Below are 22,526 nucleotides of genomic sequence, written 5' to 3'. Positions count from 1 at the left end.
TTGGCCGCTATTCTTGACCGGGGCCACCATCTCACCGTCAGATAGCTCCTCAATTGTAATCACGTGGGCTGAATGGACCTCGAACACCCCTCAGACCCAGGTAAAATTCTCCGACCTGGCCAGGAATCGAACCTGGGGCCTCCGGGTAAGAGGCAGGCACGCTACCCCTACACCGCGGGGCCGGCAGGTGATACGAATATGGGTAATAAATTGTTAGTCGTAAAGATACTGTCATTTAGTACACATTTAGTAAGGATTTCTACATATTAGATAAAATTATATTTAAGTAACAAAACTGAAACAATTGTATAAAACCTGTGCAGAGGATGAGGACTCATCACCAGGATGGTCTCTATAGTGCACTATATATCTATCATCTTTCTGTTTCAAGTTTACAACCCAAAGTACTCTCATTTGCAGAGATATGAAGTCATAAATTTAAGATCACGCTGTAGTTTTCTGTGTTAAATAAATAAAACCAGGTCAATCTCATGGCAAGGCACCCTGCACACATACATGCACGCTCTCTCTCTAACATACGCTGAAGTCTTATTTGGCACTCACTCAATATAGTGAGATAGTGTGTATCCCAGTAGAAAGGAGGAAATTCCTACAAAAGATCTTCAGCCTAAGTCAACATTCTGAGGGCAAATATAATCTGAGGATAAATGAGTTCTCTAAATTTGAAACACACACTATCTATGATGAAGAGTTGTCTCGCGTGTTACAGTCATCTCTCTCAAATGCGTAACAGCAGAATATATTGCAAAATTCTTAATCTTCTCACGACAATGTAACATTGAAATGAACCACATTACTGGCAACAAACAGTTTAGCTCTGTGGTTAACTGGTTAGCATGCTGGCTTATAAATTTTCCAGCTAACTCATTCCTGGTTGTCAGCGTTTCGCCCCAGTGTGCTAAGTTGGGCTCGTCAGTTGGTAAATAGCACACCCACCAAAACGCATCTGATGGCCAGGCAGGCATCAATTTTTGGTAATGAGACAAAAGTTTCTCATAGTGCACTGCCACTGCCGGTGGCTCCAAGTAGCCTATGCAGTGGGCTCCACGGTATGCACTAGCCATGCGTCTGGGTGGGTGTGCTATTTACCAACTGATGAGCCCAACTTAGCACACTGGGGCAAAACGCTGACAACCAGGAATGAGTTAGCTGGAAAATTTATAATGTCCAACAACGGACCATTTATATTGGTATTACGATTATGTTATCGAGACCAGAACAGATGTTGCACCATACATACATCAAGCCATTGGAGGTTTTGAGATTACCTATTACTGTTTTGGTGCTAAGATAAGACTGGGAATTGCACATTTTTGTGTTAAAATGTAATAAAAATCACGTCCGCTTTATTTGCGCATGTTACATTTAAAAAGTCTGTATCATTTCGCACTCATACCGACTCGTACAGGGAGCGCACTCTCCAGCTGAGCTCAAGGTCACGAATAACCGTAATTTGAATGTGATTAGTGACGGGCAGAATTGAATATAATCCATTCAAGAATCGATACATGCAATCAAAACCACATTCTCGACTTCAACATAACCTTTAAAGGTCGATGTAGGCCTAATATTCGCGGTACAAGATTTCCATAAACTGACTACAAACAGTACATCAGTGACCCAATTACAATAAAAGATTTTAAAAAAGGGATTTTGCCATAATGATCGGCACCTTTGTTTCTAATGTGCTTTATTTTATTAGACAAAGAACTAAAAACTACTTAGGGTCGATTGTTGTTTGGCCTGGCATTACCGGTATTAGGTTTTTCAAAGAATTTGGCTGATCAAAGTTGATGAACTAAAACTGAATGTAAAGTTTCGAGATTTTAAAATCTCGTACCAGTAATTAATGTTTGAAGCCGGCCCCATGGTCCAACTTGCCTGCCTCTCACCCAGAGGGCCTGGGTTTGATTCCCGGCCAGTCAGACATTTTTACCTGGATATGAGGGCTGGTTCCTGGTTCAATGATTCTACTAATTACCTTTAATTGAGGAGCAATTTAATGGTGAGATGGCGACCCGGGTCTAGAGGGGTAGGAATGACGGCCAAGAGGATTCGTCATACTGACCATACGTCATCTCGTAATCTGCAGGCCTACGGGCTGAGCAGCGGTCCGCTTGGTAGGGGGAAGACCCATTGGGACCGTAGTTTGGTTTGTTTAGGTGTGTTTGTAAGATTATAATTATACATATTTCATTTTTGTGATGTTTAGCCAAATTGCTGATGGTAAATTCGTTCCCGGATTTTCCGTCGCCTTGTATAGGTTTTTTTTTCCGGGGTCCCTCCAAAAACGGAGAATCGAAGTTCCACTGTATACGCTTTTACAGCAATTGTCTGAAAAAGAGATGAAATAACAAAGGTCTAGTAGGCTATAATAAATAATAATCGCACAGCCTCTGCTACTATGTGGAAGCATAATGATTTGACACAATCTAAGCTGCCGTCATGTCAATTTTGATGTTCCATTTTACTATACCAGACGGCATAGAAAATGACTTCTAGTTGGGCAGGTTTTAATTAATTTTGTCAGGTAAACACAAAATGTGACACCAGAGATCGTTTACATGCTGATGCCATATGATATGGAATGCTGAATGGACAGTTTTCAGCCCTTCAAAAATCCACTACCTCTGCCATGCTTGAACTCATAATCTTGGGATCCAGAGACCAGTATTCTACCCCTGATCTGCAGAGGAAGCTAAGTATGAAAACTTCTGACTCATTAGCCTTCAATACACAGGTCTTTCACTGTCACTAACAGGATCAAAATTTACACTCGTAAATACTCACTCATTTCCACCTCAACAAGAGCTGGTTGAATCTATAATACTGAATAACATAAATAAGCATGGGAGTATTTATGCAATTCCTAATCCGGTGATCATAAATCAAAGGACTAAGAAAGGGGCTTTATATTCCAAAAATCTGGCATGCTTAGACCAAGATCCAAATCACAGTTACTTTGATGAATGTTTTAACAATTACCACCCCACCCCCCCCCCCACAAGGAAAAAAATAAAATAAAATTGTATGCTATTATGGGAACACGGTATAGTTATGACAAAGTTCAAAGTTTTTTGTCTCCCTTAATGGCTATGGCAAACTCAGTACAAGTGCCCAAGACATAAAAAGAAAAAACCTACAGAAATTGAAGAGCGGAGACCAGCTCGCTGCTCGCACACACCCATCTGCTGTATACTGGCAATGTTAATACTCACAGTCACTGAGGTTCAGCTAACGTAGTAGCCACCAAATTTAGTGGGAGATCAGCAACATTTTCTCCTTCCTCTTCTTCCTCGGATTCAACAGGTTCAGTTTTAACCTGCACAGCATACCCTGACCCCCCCAATGAAGGCACCAAACTGGTTCCAGTAGGCTCCTGAATCTCAGGAGCAGATTGTAGGGCCAACATCAGATGTGGCTGGATCTGCCTTCTCAAAGCAGCCAACATATCTACAGGATCATCAGTACCACTGCCATTGTTGCCAGACTCTTTAAAAAACAAAGAAGGGGGGAAAGCCATCTTGTAATAATGTACATTCATTTTTATTACAATTGAGAGAGAAAATACATTTTAATGACATATTATACAAGTTTGCTCAACACAATCCTAGTCGGCCAGGGAGCGAGTGAGGATTTAGAACCACCCTACTGCCCAAAAAGCGAAAAAATAAAAAGACAATGAGAGAGACTGAGGATTTATTTTCTTACTAGGCATGGAATCAATCATAAACTTCAATACTAACAAAGTAACATTTTTTTTAATACACAATAGAGTACACTGGCTTAACACATATTTTTTTTTTTTCACTGTCATTCTGATTTAACTATCAGTATTCACTTCATGTCATTGTTTTCTTCACTCTCCTTCCATATTCCCTGTGTGTGAGAATGGTAGTACAACATTCATGGTATCCCCTGCCTGCCATAAGAGGCGACTAAAAGGGGTGCAGGGGCTCTTAACTTGGGAGCATGGGTTGACAATCATGGGGCCCTTAACTGAGACCTGGTATTGCTTACACTTGTGCCAGGCTCCTCACCTTCATCTACCCTATCTGACCTCCCTTGCTCAATTCTTGCTCTTGCTCTTTTCCAACCCTGATGGTATTAGAGCATTCAAGGTCTAGGGAGTCTTTCCTTTTCACACCCTTTATGGTCCTTGTCTTTCTTTGGCTGATACCTTCATTTTTTGAAGTGTCAGGCCCTTCAATTTTGTCACCCTGACCAATGTTAATACAGGATGGTTGCCCAGCTGTACTTCCCATTAAAACAATCAGCACCGGGCGAGTTGGCCGTGCGCGTAGAGGCGCGCGGCTGTGAGCTTGCATCCGGGAGATAGTAGGTTCGAATCCCACTATCAGCAGCCCTGAAAATGGTTTTCCGTGGTTTCCCATTTTCACACCAGGCAAATGCTGGGGCTGTACCTTAATTAAGACCACGGCCGCTTCCTTCCAACTCCTAGGCCTTTCCTATCCCATCGTCGCCATAAGGCCTATCTGTGTCGATGCGACGTAAAGCCCCTGGCAAAAAAAAAATAAAAAATATCAGCACCACCACCTTTCCTTCCAGATTACATCGTCCTTACTGCCATTCAGTGCAGTATTTTTGAAACCCTTGATGATGGACTCTGATGATACTGTGGACCATGAATCAAGGATCCAGTCGCATAGAAAGGTGACGGTATGAGAACATGATTACTTTGCAAAAGCAACTCTGAATATACTCTTTTCAGAGGTAGTGTTGAACAGCTTGTTCATAACATCAAGTACCTGTAGTTTCAAAATCATGCCTGTGGGCATTAGGAGGAGGTCTATCTTTTGTAGACAAAAGTTGTTCTCCACAAGTCGAATGTCCCTTAAAAACACCTTAAACTAACATAGCTCTCTTAGTGTGCATACTTGAGGTCTGCAATTCCAAGCAACAAACAGCAAATAAACCAACAGTTTCGGTGTCTTCCAGCCTGTTTTCCTCACAACGAACCACTCACTAAGCATTTAGGAAATTTTTCTCTGAACAACATTTTCTACTTCTATTGGCCATTAACAGGTAGCATCAACATTATGCTAAGTATGTCATTCCCTGCTCTTCTTAATGTAATACTTTTTCTCCCTTTCTCACCTATTACACAAATTAAAAATGATTCAGAGATGGTCCGATTTAGCAAATTATTGTTCCAGTTTCCCATTAACTTTGTTTTGTGTATGTAATAAATATTGACAGGAGGACCCACTAAGAACCCATTGTGTTATTTAGTTGTCACAGTCAATACGGACCTAACAGGACCAAAAATGGTCAAATTCGTTTATTACCCTGTTAAATGTTCAATATGGCATCTCTGGAGCTATTAATGAACATTTTCTTCCTCCTAGGATGCCTCTCAACATTCCATTTTTAATAAAGAATAAATTCTTCCGATGATCCTACTAAATAAAGCTTCTCCTTAGACATAAAAGTGATCCGACATCTTTCAATCCAGGGCAACATCATGGATGGAAGTTTACTATACGTTATGGTCCTACAGTCACTTTGAATTAGTCAATTAACTCATTAGTGCATGAAGTTATTCTTTGTGTTTTATTTCGATTTATCTACTCTTGATAATTGTAGAAACACGTTCCAAATATCAGAACGTCTATACAAGTGACAGTTTTACTTACACAGGCCGTCCAATATACCGTACGCTATGCACTCAAGTCAGTACAACAACACTAGTTACTCAGTATTACATTGTACAATAACGTTACAAGCTAGGCCGTGGTAGAGAGTTGGATTATCTTGCCCAGTTTACACTGTATAGTGGACCTACAATTTCCGCTACGGACTTATTGCAATACTGTAAACGCCATTTACATTTATGTATCCACAGAAGCATTTTGGGTGAAGTCCAAACGGGTCAAGCTGATCCACTCTTCGGATGCCACTATAGGACTTACAGCTTTCATTGCAGTACAGATACTTGGTACATTTTTTTATGCTGAACACCCTTGATGCACCACTTTATCTCCATCTGTTTGTAGTTCGTACCAGCAGTAACAACACTGTTGTCATTACAGCGCACCAGCAACACACCACCAAAATTCTTGTAGTAATATTACCCCCTTCTTTTTCCTGTCCGCCTTTCTTTGAAGGGGGCACGTCTCTCTCTGGTTTTCTTGAAATGTCCCTATTGCGCTCATTCCCTTTGAAGCCAGATGTCTTACCATTTCCAGGGATGTAAAGCAGTTGTCAAGGAATATTGTATGACCCCTGTTTGATTCAGTTTCACCTGCATCCATGAGAGGTAGGACTAGACTACACTTCCACCAAGTCCAAATCCTTTCATTTTATATTGCTGTATACACGTGGAAAGGTGGAAAAGTATCCTATAGCCACTGGCGGAGAAAGAAGTCTAGTGGAATTTCACAATTTTGTGCATCATCTGATTGTGTGTGTCTGTCGGTGGAGGGGGCAGGGGAGGAGGAGGAGGAGACAGGAATACATTCAGTCACTAAATGAAATAAAGACTGATCTTGTCCACTTTGGGGTTGCTTCTTGTGTGTTACAATTCGATCTGCTAATGCTTTTGAATTTTCTATCAGAGATATTGGAAACAGAGGCTCAATCTTATGCACAACTCTATTTTTGTATGACAGCTTCATTTTAACGATTTTTAAGTTCCATCTGAAGAACTTTCAGTAATATTTTGATTACCACAGGACCTAGCCTTCCCTTTTTCATATTCTGTTGAAGCAATTTGCCCCTCACATTTACTCAGAAGAAGGTTTCTACCAAGGTAATTTAGATTACCCTCATACTCGTCTGTCATTATCATCAACCGTTTCACATCCGTCAACAGGAGGTTTGATGTACTGCTCCTCTCCAAATATCGGTTCTTCCTCCAAAACTTCCAATAATTTACTCACCATCAAACTAGTAAGAGAACACAAATGTTTGAGACAATAGGACTCCCTGTGCGTAGCGTCAGATTTTTAGGACAGCTATATTTACAAGCTTCTGTCACATCAATAATAAGTCATAATTGACATCTTTGTGTGTTGGTAGATTCATAGGAGTGTCGACAATATAATCCTTCCCAAAGTTTACAATTATTGGAAATATTTGTTAATTCATAAATAAAAATCTTGCCTGTTGCTCAAAACTCTGTACTACCTTTCTGCCATGCTTGCAATAAGTGTGATTCAGCAATGAATGGTAGGAATGAAGAATGATGTATTCTTGACTCTTGTTAGCTACAACCTTTCTGGAGAACAAGGAAGTATCACAGGCTTAAAACCATGCATAAATATAACACATTTTATTTTTTTATGATGTCCGATTTATTGGACACCATGCACTAATGGGTTAAAATGAGAATTTTGTATCCAATTCACAACAAAGTTAGGAACTGTAATTCAAAAAGCTTGCATATATGCAGTCCTGAGTCACTTCTAGTTAAATGCAAGGGCTGAAGAAACAGAAGTATCTTTTCAACATACTTTGTTGACAGGCTTATTTTATGTACAACGTAGCTTCTATCAATCCATTTAGGAAACTGGGCTCATGAGGGGCTGAAAATCACATTATTTTACCCCCTTTAACGAATAATAATTACACCCACAAACTGGAATCTTAACATGTTTATTGAAAAATACAAGTACTTTCGTACTTGGAGTAGGGGTTACCGTGATCAACAAGGCGGGTGAGGCCCTTGCATTGCACTTCGCTTGGGTCGACCCCTGCGAATACCCCAAATGTGGGTATCTCGGGCGCGTAATTTTTGGTAGCCGGGACAGCTAATAGTGATGAAAGATTCTAAACGTTTCCAAAATGTTAACAATGAAACAAAATATTATCAAGATACACCAAAAATTGATAAAGCTACTGTAATTTTAATGGATGATAAACTGGCATCCTTAAACTATTATCATTCAGTGAAAGTTCCTCCCAGAACGAACGACAGCTAATTTTTCTATACTCAGCTGTTAGTGCAATGAGGAACTAGCAAAGATAACTAAAATGAAGACAGGATTATAATGGTTAAGTAGAATATTGTATTTTGTAAATATAAAATAAATTCTTCATCGTTTACTTACTACTCCGATGCCTGCCACTGCCTTTCTCTCCTTTTGGTCGCCTACGTCGAGTGTGGATGGTGTCTCTTCTCATAGTCACCGGTCGATTGACACCATGCAACTTGTAATACAAACCACATGCATTACACACCATCTCCCCTTCCGGATTACGTCGCCATATGGTGGTAGTCATCGTACCACAGTTACTACAAGCTAAGTCTATTCGTCGTGCTGCCAGCTGCAAGAAACAGGAAGATACAGAGGGATCAAGGGCTGAACAAAATACCAGTGACACAAATAAGGGACAAGAATAAAGAATGTATACATAATATGGCAAATATAATAACTTAGACTTTTATATAATTGTTAATTACTTTTGAAAACACCATCAATAAAAAAAATTGAAAATATGTCATATACAGAGTCTCTCATTTAAACTAAGATTGTTGAAGCGGCATTTTTACTCTCCGAGATGTAAGCTGCAGTATGGGGGACGTGGCGCATAGTTCTTGACCTTGCAAGCAGCCTGCACGTGCTCAACCATGCAAGCATTAGTCACCAGTCTGAATCTCAGCTGTTAACATGGTGAGACAGTTATCATTGCAACAACGTATTATTGTATGTAAAAGTTATGGTTTCATCTTAATGGTCGTGTGAACAGTCATAACTCTTGCTATAGGCATGCATAAAATGGTGTTTATGAAGTTCCTCATTATGATAGGAAGATTGGTGTATGATGTGCTGTTAGTACAAGATGAATATTTGAGCCTTTTTTTTTAATTATTATTATTTATATATCAAGACAATAGTAAAGCCGGAGAGATACTAAGATGACATTCTGACGCCACTCTTCCATCAGTTAACGGAAGAAGAAAATCGCATGGGTGGTTTCAACAAGATTCAGCCCCTGTTCATACAGGAGAAGATTCCCTTCTTACAATCTCTGAAGTGTTTGCAGACAGAGTGATCAGTCCTGGCCTATTTCCCCCTTGTTCTCCAGAACAAACAGTGTGTGATTTTTACTTGAAGCAAAAAGTGTATCGAGCCAAACCTCACACATTGAAGAAACTGAAGGACAACATTACGAATGAAATCTGAAACATTACAGTGGCAGAACTTACTCATGTCAGTCAGGATGTAGTTACCAGAAACAATGTCTGTATAACCCAGGAAGGACGACACTTCCAGCATCTTTTATTTATATGGTAAGATTTCATATAAGAGTGTATACATGCAGGGTGGCCGCGCACGACATAAATTTGACTGACGCAGCAGTCCTAGTGCAGAGTACAAATACCATGCGTTTGGTCTTAGTGTATATGAGAGACCCTGTAGACGATTCAGAATGTGCTGAAATTGAAGTAGCCCAGCGATGGGTTGAAGAACAACATTTAAACAGGAACGTACGGTCTAGGATGAAACCCTGTGTCAGGGACAAGCCTGGGAATGTCAAAAACAATGTAATGGGCAATTTTTAGTCTTTCTGTCTGTACTTTTTTAATATCAACCTGATACCTGTTTTTTTATGCCAAACAGGACAAACAATAGCCTACGTCTGATTCGGTTTAATTTTTGTCTGTCTGTTACAACATCATGGGAAAATGGATAGGGGAATTTTCATAAACTTGGCATTTAAATTTATGTTATGGCATGCAGGATCATAGCTATATGTTGTTCAAAACAATTCAGCAGGAGAGCATTTCAGAGAGTGCCTAAAACATGAAACTTGATGTATCTCTTATGGTTAGTTTTTACAGAAAAATAGCTCAACTTGATGTATCTCTTATGGTTAGTTTTTACAGAAAAATGGCTCATGAAAAAATTTACTTAGAATCTTGTTTACAAATTTTTTGTTCTATACAGTTTTCTGAAATAATGGAAAATCAGGGAAATATTAGGGGTGGTCATGAGGTAGTCCAAGAACCTATAGCTATCTGTATTGAGAGTTGATATGCAGACTTGAGAAGTAATTGAGTAAAAGGAATGAAATTACTTGTAATGAAATCTTCACTTGTAATTGCTACTTTCTACCAAATGAAATTTTTACTCTTAATTTACTTCTTGAAATAAAACTGTAAAAGTTACATTCTAGTAACCGATATACACAACATCAAGAGTTTGGAAATGTTGAAGAGCCACCTTTTGCCAAGAGTCACACCAAGGGTAAAAGCTAAAGCCAAGGATATGCAGGGATGTTGCAGTACCATATTCGATACAATATTTTGGTACTAATACTCAAGTGACAAAAAATACTGAAATTCCGATATTGGCAAAATTATCCAGGCAGTTTCAAAACTAGAGGTAATGAAAGAGCAGTAACGAATTAACAATCAATAAAACCTTAAAAACTATATTATCATATGTGGATGCATTATGTAAACATTACAAACTGTAGTATTCTAACACACAGGTAGTACAAATAAACTTGCAAGATGTAACCATCACCGACGGGCCGATAGTTGGCAGTACAACTTACTTCTGTTTCTACATGTATCTAATGTGTAAGCTGTTGTTTCTAAGTCAACGGTAACAAAATAAGTTCAGTTAAAATCTCAGCAAATTGGTTTCCAAAGGTCTCTTTGTATACAATATTAGTCTCTAATCTGCCTGTGACAAGAACCCAGTCAAACAGCACTCAGCCAGTAGTTGTTCTGGAACGTGAGCTTTGACATGAAAAGGATAATTTTCTGGAAAAACAGAGTTACAAAGGGCGTATGGCCACTTTTGTTGTTGTATAAAAGTAATACATTTTTCCTTGCAAACTTTGGTAACAATTCAGTTCCATGTGAGAAAGATGTCAAGTGTTTTCCTGAAGACTAGTGTTGTGGGAAATAATTGTAATTCTATTGATTACTTGCAAGTGATGAATATCATTATTGATCCATTATAAGATATTAGAATCATTCCGTATTGACGGTTTTCACTTTACAAAGGTGAAATATGAGAGTATCCTCCTAAATCAATACATTATATATTCCGTCATTAGACGGAGTAAACAAATTCAAACTTGTTTCGGCTCGTTTGAGCCATCTTCAGTGAAAAATGAGGGGGGTTGAAATAATTTACATAATATAAGTTGAAAAAATGCTAAAAAACATAATGAAGGAGCAAATGAAAAAACAAACAAAAGAGAGCCTAGACGGAAACAAAATTAGCACAAATATACAATATTTACATCAATATGCGGAGCAAAAAACTCACTGTGACAAAATTCAGTGAAAAAGGTGTTAATTTAAAATAATAACTGAAACTAAAAACTGTGTTAACCTAAGAAACAAAGGAATGAAAAAACAAATGATGCGGATGGAAATGAACAATAGTAGCACATGGTGAGGTTGTGGACCACATAGTTTATAAAATATTGGTTTAGTAACAATAAGAAAACAGGTTGAAATTACTGTCGAAAATCATTCTTGTAGAAACTATCACATCAAATTGGTCAGGAGGAGAATGGGAGCAAACATTTTTGAGAAACCAAGCCTGATATAACGTGCAGGCGAAAAGCCTGTGACAAGGAAAAAAGACCAATGAAATTTAAAGCTTTAGAAACAGCAGCATTCTCAATATCTTCTCGATCGAGCGGTCCCTTTCTTCATTATTGTTTCATAATGTTGGCTGGTGTCTTGCCTTATTATAAAGGGTCGGAACGGCCGTGATATAAAATTGAGAAGCTGTGTTATGTAGGAGACAGATGCATATTAAACTGTAAGTAATCTAGTGGAAACCGTCAATGACGTTCTAATCTGTAATGGAAAAAAATGAGGTGGTTTGAGAAACGTGGGGTGATAAGTAAAAAGTGTGGAATGGGTGTGAAGAAAGCTTAAACTTACGGTGTTTAGCAGGTGGTTGTCCTCACGAATGGCCTGGCCTTCTCAGAGTAACGGTCTCGTTTGCGTGATCGAGTCTATTGTTGGTTCGGCTGCGTTTGCTAGGATGAAAGGAGCGGGGGGGAACAGGTCGTGCAGGGCTGGTGTGAGGAGGGGGGAATGGTGGTGAGTTGGAGAGATGGAGGTGGGGTTTGTTTGTGTTATGGAAATTCTGACAAATATATGAAATGAATGTTTCAAGTAGAATGTTAGTTTTCTCGCTGACTTCTAAAGCTCAAATGGCTTGGCTTTCTCAAAGTAACGGTCTCGTTCGCGTGAACGAGTCTATTGTTGGTTCGGCTGTGTTTGCTAGGATGGAAGGAGCGGAGGGGGAAGGGGTGGTGCAGGGCTGGTGTGATGAGGGGGGAGTGGTGGTGAGTTGGGGAGATGGAGGTGGGGTTTGTTTGTGTTATGGAAATTCTGACAAATATATGGAATGAATATTTCAAGTAGAATGTTCTTTTTCTTGCTGACTTCATTTAAATTGTGGGAGGGGTTCATGAACTGATCTAAATCGATGTGGATGCAATCGAGAACGTTGAGCAATGTGCCTTTTTGCTCATAATGCAAGATCTTCAGGTCTTTATCTATTGAAGTGTATTCATGGCTGGATGCTTTATGATGTTCACTCATAGCTGAAAAACGATTATATTTGAGAACGTTGCGATGTTTGGCGTATCTTATGACAAAATTGCAGCCTGTTTGACCAATATAGCTGGAATTACAGGACTGGCACTTTAATTTGTAAACTCCAGAGTTCAAATATTTGTTGTTGATGTTGTTATTGTTGACAGTATGTGGATTGAAAATGAGTTTGGAGTTGGTGTGGGAGGTTCTATAAGCTATTTTGATGTTGTGTTTCTTAAAAATATTAGAAATTTGGTAAATGCTATTATTACTGAAAGTGAACGTGGAAAACTTTTCTTTAGGAGCGGAATCTTTTTCTAGGGTAGTCTTGGGTCTGCTTATATATCTACTGATGATTCTGCTGACGAAGGTTCTACTGAAACCATTGTGTTCTACAATATTGTAAATGGTATTAATTTCTTTTTTGTAATTCTTGCAAGATAAAGGGACAGTTAATGCTCTGAGGACCATGCTATTGTAAGCTGCTTTTTTATGTATGTCTGGGTGCACAGAGGTCTGATGGATTTTTCAAGAAACACACTTTTTCCAGGTTCCATAGCATTGTTCCTGGAGCATGTTAAGAACAACCTCCCTTATTACAGATGATGTAGGTGAGTTTGCCTCTTGAACCTTATCCGAAGACATTTTGTCCGGCACATTCTGGAGATTAAAGGTTTTAAATCCAGACTGTAAACTGGAGGCTGTGTTGGGACTAATAGAACTCTTTCAGAAGCATTGGGAAAGAGTTCCTTGAGATCAATGAGAGTTGTTGGTCAGCTCTTAGCCCCCAGTTTGACAAAACTGATCACAATGCCATTGTGAGAGGCCTGTAGAATTCTACATCAAGAGGCTGACGTGTGTGTAGAATTTGACAGCATAAAAATTCCATGTCATATTCAGTGCACATTTTGGGGATACCGGCAGAGAAGTGGGAGAACAAGGTGTCTCCAAGCACAACATTTAGCCCATCAAGTTTCCTTGCCCATGGAATTACCAATGACTGGAACCAGTTCTTGAAGGTGACCTCAAAGAACCAAGAATGTCTTCTTGCTGTACTGGCGGGCTTGCCTAATATTGTCTACAATAAAACAAAAATTGTTCTGTATATTGTATACAAAAATATCTTTGACACAAACTGCCAGCACCGAGCTCGATAGCTGCAGTCGCTTAAGTGCGGCCAGTATCCAGTATTCGGGAGATAGTGGTTTCGAACCCCACTGTCGGCAGCCCTGAAAATGGTTTTCTGTGGTTTCCCATTTTCACACCAGGCAAATGCTGGGGCTGTACCTTAATTAAGGTCACGGCCGCTTCCTTCCCACTCCTAGCCCTTTCCTGTCCCATCGTTGCCGTAAGACCTATCTGTGTCGGTGCGACGTAAAACAACTAGCAAAAAAAAATACTGCCAGCACCACATACCCGCAGCAAATTTAACAGTTACACTACACTTCCGCATGAGATTAGTAAGTGTAAGTCTGTTTGTTTCAAAATTACTGAATTGTAAACAGTGACATTTTTTTACACCCCTCCCCCCCCCCCCCACACACACTCTCTCTCTCTCGTATTCATTGCAGATGGAACAATCACGTTACATGTGCATGATTTGTTTTTGGCAACATTTTATTAAGCGTTCTACACAGAACGCAAAACAGATTACAACAAAAACAGTCTATATGATATGCACTGTACCTGCTTATCTTATGGCACTTATCTAATACTGCCAGCAGGGCTTAAGTCGTCCACTTCGTCGTAACTACAATCAAATGTTTATATTATTCCTTCAATGTGTTCAAGACCTGACTTGCACATGGGCTTCACTCAACACTTTTGATGTGACGGTAGTGGTCAACAATACATAACATACAGTATCGTTAACAAATTAAGAACATCCAACCTTGAAAACACCAATACGATAAGGCTGTCCAGTTTTTAATAATACGGCACGGTTGTGCTTATCATACAGGGTCTGGCAATAAGTTCTGACGGTTTTGGAAATTAAAAAACCAAGATGCACTAAGTTTAAATGTATGTTGATATTTATTTGTTCATTGAAGAGAAACAATGTTACCATTTAATGTCCTGGAACACAATTAAGTTTTGAAAACAACACCCTCCAAACGATGTCCATTGTTTCTGATGCACTCCTCGAGCCTGCTTCTGAAGTTCTCCATAGTGCACTGTACCATATCTTCGGTTTTCGCCAAAATTTCATGATGTATTGCTTCCATGAGATCATTCGTTGTGCAGGATTTGGCCTTATAAACTTTCCCTTTAAGGTAGCCCCAAAGAAAATAATTACACCCACTGAGATCAGGCGAACGAGCAGGTCATGGAACATCACTACAGCAGGAAATAATACGTCCAGGGAACATACGGCTTGAAATTGCCAATAAAGCCCTTGCTTGAACCAAAGTTGACCTGTATCAATAGAGCATCTGTGTAGTTCTGGTGCTAGAGAGTAGCTTAACATTGCAATGTAGTAGCGATCCAAATTCACTGTATCACAATGGCCATCCTCATCGAAAAAATATGGTCAAATTATCCCAAAGCCGCTTGCACCACACCACACCACACCATCACATGTTCACTATGAAGGGAATGCTCATGCAGGATGTGTGGATTTGTGTCTGACCAATATAGAAAGTTCTGCTTATTCGCATAAACGGAGAGATGAAAATGTGCCTAGTCACTCATCATGATAATCATGTCATCGCTCATCATTTCTAGCATTTTCACTGAGAAAGCTCTTCGATTTCACAGCTGAGTAGCAACAATGGCCAAGGTAAGGCTGTACTGAGTGGTTCTGGAAGTACGAGAACATTCAAGAGGTTCATCGGCAGTGGCAGAAAGAGTTTGAAACACGTCCATCAAAACATCAAACAATAGCTCGTATTCGTGTGAAGTTTGAAGCTGACAGAACTGTTAATAATGTGCACAAGGCAAAATCTGATCGACCACGACCAGTTACAAGTCCACCGTTTAATGCTGCGGTATTACAACATCTCACCCTATCACCACAAAAATCAGTGAACCATGGAGTGCAAAAGTGGGGTGAGTCTGTCAAGTGTAAGACGCATTCTTAACCCGATCGCATCCTTTGACGAACCTAGCTCGTCATAGTTATTCGTGGCATATGAATCAAATGATGAGCTCTGCTCACCGCAATGCACAGCTGTACATCAATCCTTGTAGTTCAGTCACTAACCCACCGTTGCCACTTGTATGCATTCTGAGCTGATGTTTACACATGTGGCTTCGGTTTTTTCCCTTTCACCAGGTTCTCACGCACTTCCGGAACAAGAGATAAGAGAATCTTTTTTCATATTATTTCGCTCTTGTCAGTTGCCATCATGGCGTCAAGCAGATGTGCTGGTGTTGATGAAGGAATACGGAAGCTAATAGATAGTGTTTTAGAGAGTGATATTGAAGGCGGTGATGTTTGTGACAACGAAACAGACCCTGAAGTCCTTAGTTCGAATACTAGAGATGCGTATAATAGTTCTGATGAATCATATTATATTCATATCGGAATTTAATTATACAAATAAACAAACCCGATTTCTGAAGTTTTGCATTTCATGGATTTAGGTCACTTTGGAAATATGCACTTCATTTTCTTCTTTCACATATAGCTTGTAAATCAATATGTAGTCTATCAAGATGTTTGCTCTTCTAGTTCCTCATCAATGTCTGGTGATCTGACTTCCTTCTCTTCCTGAACCATATGCCTCCACATAATGCAATGGATTCTCTGCTAAAAGTGAATAAAAACAAATCAAGAATGTGATTTGTTACTGCCATATCCACTGGGCCCCAAGAGTAGTCATTCACGGCTTCAGCTCTTCTATCTCTCCATCCATATCTGGTGATCTGACTTCTTTCCTTCTTTATCTGTGTGTTCTCTATTATCAGACGTTTCCCTAGCAGAAGTCTATTTTTTCCCATTTATACATTCATAACTCCCAATATCATTACAAGAGAGTCTCGATTATCCAAGTCTCGACTAAACGAGGGTCCGTGTTATCCGAACACGATTTTAAAAAATCGCATTTCCATTAGCGCCGAAAGTAAATGCAAGTTCCCTGAGTAACAGAACACTTGAAATTCATATGTCCTTGATTAATTCACTCTCACTCAAAGCGAATGAGGAGATTAGCAGAATTTGCATCAACAGCTATAGTATGAGTGCAAGCGTCAAGTGTCTCCTGTAGGCCTAAATTCCGTCTTAGGTCTAACATCAGTGCACTCTGTGAGGATGTGGGTCACGGTTAAGTTGACACCACAAAAACACACTGGGGGGGAAGTCTTCCCCCTTTAGGAGGTAAGAGTGTACGTATCTTCCATGACCTGTCCTCAGCCTACACAAAAGTATGGCCTCTCTCCAGGTCGGCTGGAAAGAGGAGTGCTAACTGCTCTCAGTTTGTTGGGAGTTTCGATGGCCAGCCATTCTGATTCCCAGGATGCCAAGATGGTTCTATATAGCTGAAAACAAATATCCCTAGCTGGGATATTCACAACTCTAGGTGGTAAACGTACCACTTCTTTTGCAGCTTCATCTACAAGTTCATTTTCTGCAATCTCAACATGGCTTGTGAGTCACATGAAAGCGATTGTGGTGCCAGCATCACACAACCTGGCTGGAAGATCAGGAATCTGCTGCACCAGTGGGTGTTGTGGGAAAAAAATGCCAATAGACTGCAGAGAACTTAACGAGTCGGTACATACAAGAAAATGGTATCTTTTGTCACTCAGTGCAAACTGCAGAGCTTCTAAAATTGTAGAAAACTCTGCAGTATACATGCTAGAGACACTAGGAAGCGAGATTTTCATGCTAACATTATTGTAGATGAAAAAGGATCCAACATTTTCTCCGATCTTACAACCACCCGTGAAGACGCCGCATCACTGGATACTGGTGAACGAAGTTCTGGAAATAATTCCGATGAACAGAGGCATCCGTTTTCACCTTGCATCCAAATAGATCTACAGTAGCTGTATATCCAGCAGCGGAACTCACCACGGAGGTACCTCGCTATGGGTCCGCTCAAGACTACCACTGATAGCCACATCTATCTCGTGACACAAGGTATCAAATTTGAATCCCAACCAGCTGTGTGGCATTCGGTCAGTTTTGGTAACTCTGCTGGATTCTGTGATCACTATGATGGCTGTCTGCCAAATGAATGGAAAAAGAAAGAGTGTGGTGGTATAACAAACAGTATGAATTATCTGACGAAGCCAATATCAGTTTAGTATCCCAAGATAAAAATAGTAATGAATATGACATAACCAATGCAGAAAGCAAAATCAGTCATAGTGTCATCTGAATGTAATAAAAAGATCCTGCTCTACAAAGAACAGCAAGACAACATATCACCAACCAACATTACAATACAATACTGGGACAGCTGCGCAACATGGCAGTGGAAAATCGAGGTGGCATAATCAAACAGAAGACTGTTAAAGACCTTTTTACAAAATTATAAGCTATTAGTGTACTGTATTACATGTTTGTTGTTGTTTCAAATGTACACATACTATATTTTTACATGCCTACAGTTCACAGAAACTTGATCTGTTCATCTTATTCAGTCCAATGTGTAAAGAGATTGTCTAATTTCCGTTCAAAACAGTTTTTTTTTTTTTCAGTAAAGATACATTTAATTAGAGTTTTTTGCTTACCCGAAGTACTCGTGGTCCACATTAACTTGGATAATTGAGACTGTACTATACCTCCTCATCTTGTGTACACGTCTACAAATTCTCCCAGGACCGGGCGAGTTGGCCGTGCGTGAGCACACATCCGGGAGATAGTGGGTTCGAACCCCACTATCGGCAGCCCTGAAGATGGTTTTCCATGGTTTCCCATTTTCACACCAGGCAAATGCTGGGGTTGTACCTGAATTAAGGCCATGACAGCTTCATTCCCATTCCTAGGCCTTTCCTGTCCCATCGTCGCCATAAGACCTATCTGTGTCGGTGCGACATAAAGCAACTAGCAAAAAAAAATTCTCCCATGAAATGCTTCAGGTCTTCTTCATTTCCATTTTGATGGACATGTACTTGAACCAAATACCTCCTTCCTTTCTCTAACTGGATTTTCCCTGTGAAGATCTTGTTACTTATATACTACTCTTCCACTATCTTCATTCCATCCAGGTATATATTCCTTTCTGTAACCCCTAGGAATGTTGGACATAGCAGCTTTGATAACTAATTTAACAAATTCGTCATAGTTATTTGCTGTCAGCTGAAGATTCTCCGCAGCTAGACTGGAGTCAAGGTCTTTTGTGAATCCATCCCAGTTGGCTCTTTGAAAGTTCCATCTGGGTAAGGGCACTGAGTTTACAAGCACATCACTAAGCTTTCTAAAAGTCACCGCAAGAAACAACAAACTGCATAAGCTCTGTGGTACCTCTGCTGATTGTCTACGTTTAACTGGCATCAGCCTTGTCCACTCGGCTGCCGAGTGCTGTGCTCCTGTCTGGTTGGAAAGTGTACATGTGAAGAAGGTAGACACAAAATTGAACGGCACAATGCGTTGCATTTCTGGTACCATCAAGTCAACTCCATGTCACTGGTTACCTGTGCTGAACCACGTCCCTCCACCTCACTTCTCACTTAAGGCAGAAGCAAGCACTACTAAGGCAAGCTAAGAAAATCTTTACATCACCCTCTTTGCCACTGCACCAAAAATTCTGCCAGCCGTCACAACAGCGACTGCAATCAAGAAGACCAGCAAGTGTCACTGCAGGGCAACTCATTGCGGATGGATATGACCCAAATGAAAGCTGGAAGCATGAGTGCTCAACAAAAACATTGGGAACAAATGCCCACTATCTACATCCCGCAAAGAAGCCGCCAAACGGTTTTGATCTACCGAGGAACCTGTGATGTCGTATCAACAGGTTAAGGTCTGGACATGGTTGTTGCAATTATTTCAGATACAAGTGGGGTTGGATCAGTTCACCCATGTGTCACTGTAATCTGGACGAACACACGAATGAACACCTGGCCCAACACTGTCCTCTTCATTCGTACCCTGGCACTCCTCATGAATTGTTCGTTCTCACACCCGGTTTATCTGAATGACGGAGAAGGATGGACTTTAAAGTTTGATTTTGCCTTGTATACATATTGTATAAAATCACCATACGATTAAATAAATAAATAAATAAATAAATAAATAAATAAATAAATAAATAAATAAATAAATAAATAAATAAATAAATAAATAAAAAAACAACTCTTCAATGTAATCCTTTCTGAAAATCACATCTATTTCACTGAATAGTCTATCTGTCCTACAGTGGATTCTCTCTTCTTTCCTTGCACTTCGTTCAAGTATGTCTTTGTTCTTCTCTTCAATGAATTTCACCATTTCTTCAGCCTTATTTGCCAATGTCAAGAACAATCCTAATTTACTGGTGTTCATTTGGATGAAGTGTGTGCTCCCCCTTTCTCCTGGTATCCAAAGAGTTGTGTGTTGTTAGCAGGGGACACCCAATATTTGCGACCTTACTCACAGATGTGGAACAAGTAGTATCCTGACAAAATGAATGCTTGGGCCAGTTTATATGCACAACAAGCATGGCGACTTTGAAAGATTTTATGGCATATCTCCAGAAATCAGTATATGAACATGAACACCTTCAATTATTCATAATGATCTTTGATAAACTGATTAATTGGTTCTCTTTCTACCTTAAGTTTCCAAAAACTGATGACATAATGCCCATGAACATGCTGACCATCACTTAGCTGCATAGGGAGGCATGATTGGATAAACTAAGAATTTTGGCTCATCCTGCTATTATGTTGTATGTATTAGGATATGTGTATGAGGACAAACACAAATCTTCAGGCCATGAGCCAGAGGAATTAACCAAATGAACCAAGGGCCACTGTGCTGATGATTCAGCTATTGAATTTTCATACAAGGAGCACCACAAAATAAACCGCGTGAGGGGTTATAACAATACCTTCAATTCAAACCACCACCTCCTCCTCACTATTATATTATTATTTTTCTTGTTTTCGAATGGGTCTACTATGGACCACGTTAAGCATCATTCATTTACGGTTCTTCCTCTTTCTATCGGCCCAGTACTTCATCCTTTCGGAGTGGGCTTCTTTACGTTCTCGTGACCAGTTGTTGCCGGACCGTTTTTTGCTACTTTGATCTTGGAATCCCTTAATTTTGTTGATGATTTTTCTGTATTCCTGTCTGTTGTATACTGCCTGCTGTGATATATTATTTTCCTTCATATCCTCCTTGACCCCTTTAAGCCAGCTAGTTTGTGTCTTCCTGTTCTCCATGTATTCCAGAATTCGCTTGGCTGTTCTCTCTGGTGGCATTCTTTTAATGTGTCCGTAGAAGCAGAATCTTCTCTTCTTGAAGGATGTTGTGATTTTTTCGGTACTTTTGTATAGTTACTCATTTGGTCGCAGTCTAAATTCTTGACCCACTTTCCTGGGCCCTAGTATCTTCCTCAAGATCTTCCTTTCTGTCTTTTCAATGTTTTCTAGTAAGCCCTTCCTGTTCAGTGGAATATATTCGATCGCATATAGACTTTCTGGTTTGATGACAGTGTTGTAAAGTCTGATTTTTGCAGTGAATGAAACTGATTTTTTATTGTAGACATTTCGACATAACTGGTATGCTGCTTCCATCTTTCTTGCCCTTTCCTGTAATGCTATTCCTGGTAGTCCTGTTGGGGTTATCCATTCCCCTAGATATTTAAACTTCTGTACTCTTTTAATTGTTCCATATTTGGTGACAATATTTTGTGTCGGATCCTTTTTGTCCTGAATCATTAGTTCCGTCTTTTCGAAGGATATCTGAAGTCCCGTCTTTACAGCACTCTCTTGAAGTGATTCAATTTGTACCTTGGCTGTTTCAGTGTCTTCTGCCAGTATTGCCATATCATCTGCGAATGCTAGACAGTCAATTTTGACTCCAGATCTTCCAAGTGATATTCCATTTTCCACCCCTAATTCCGTCAGTCTCTTCCTCCACTCTCTGACCACTTTTTCAAGTATAACATTAAACAGGAGTGGTGACATCCCGTCCCCTTGTCGGACACCTGTTTCGATCTTGAATGGTTTTGACAACATACCCATAAACTTAACCTGTGATGTAGTGTCAGTGATGGTTTCTTTGATTAAATTATTATTATTATTATTATTATTAAAGTCCCTTGGCACAGTTTTCTTCATTAAGACATAAAATCATCAGTCTGGTAACATTTACATGCCACTTTCAAATTATATTAAATCGGGAAAAAAGCATGCACATTGTAGACAGCGGATTGCTGCTGCATCATACTGCAACATACATACATACATACATACTGCTGCAACAGAAACATAAGAATTGCAGAACAATTTTTCTGGTCAAAAAAGTGTACATCTGTAGATGTATCTTTTGATGAACTGAAAGCTACAGGAAGATGCTGACACACTGATAGTTTCTTAAAATAAAAATGGGAGACACTTAAATTTTTCAAGAAAGAAAGTGTAGATTGTTGTAACAGAACAACACTCAACTTTAAAGTAAAGTGCTTTTCAATGCAATATATTTCTGGATTCTCTCAGGTGCCATTTTACTTATTCTCCAAGAGAGATGTCAGCTTACCAAGTGTGAGTGACCACAGGGGTCCTAAATTAAGAACACACCAGTTATTCAGTGGAACATGATACTGATCAGAGAGATAGTTGGAGCTCTTTTCCCGGTCGACTTCAGATGTCTGATTTATTTATTTATTTATTTATTTTGTATGGCAAAATAAGGATACATTGGAAATTTAAATATTATAATAAGCTACATACCGTAAATCAGGTAAATTAAAATCAGTGTATTCAACCACATAACTTCATCGATGGCACTGTGTATATCTTGAGCAGTTCCTTCAAATCTTCTTCTTGGGCACTCCATAGCAAGGTGCTGGATGGTCTGGGGGAC

The 22,526-nt window shown here is 39.6% G+C and overlaps 1 protein-coding gene and 1 non-coding gene across 2 annotated transcripts in view; one reads left to right on the top strand and one right to left on the bottom strand.

The window, feature by feature from the left end:
• Positions 1-3,019: 3,019 nt before the first annotated feature.
• LOC136875472 (uncharacterized) overlaps positions 3,020-22,526 on the bottom strand; it is a 90,909-nt gene continuing 71,402 nt past the window's right edge. The window contains exons 6-7 of the mRNA XM_067149015.2: positions 8,094-8,310; positions 3,020-3,513 (exon numbers count right to left, since the gene is read on the bottom strand). Coding sequence (XP_067005116.2) covers positions 3,242-3,513; positions 8,094-8,310 — 489 coding nt within the window. The 3' untranslated portion in view covers positions 3,020-3,241. The remainder of the gene's footprint in view (positions 3,514-8,093; positions 8,311-22,526) is intronic.
• LOC136876588 (U1 spliceosomal RNA) lies at positions 7,659-7,826 on the top strand. The gene has a single exon (XR_010860622.1). It is a non-coding gene; the product is annotated as a U1 spliceosomal RNA (small nuclear RNA).

Source organism: Anabrus simplex, chromosome 6 (genome assembly GCF_040414725.1).
Source record: "Anabrus simplex isolate iqAnaSimp1 chromosome 6, ASM4041472v1, whole genome shotgun sequence".
NCBI classification, from domain to species: Eukaryota; Metazoa; Arthropoda; class Insecta; order Orthoptera; family Tettigoniidae; genus Anabrus; species Anabrus simplex.
This window is presented reverse-complemented; position numbering and strand designations above follow the sequence as displayed.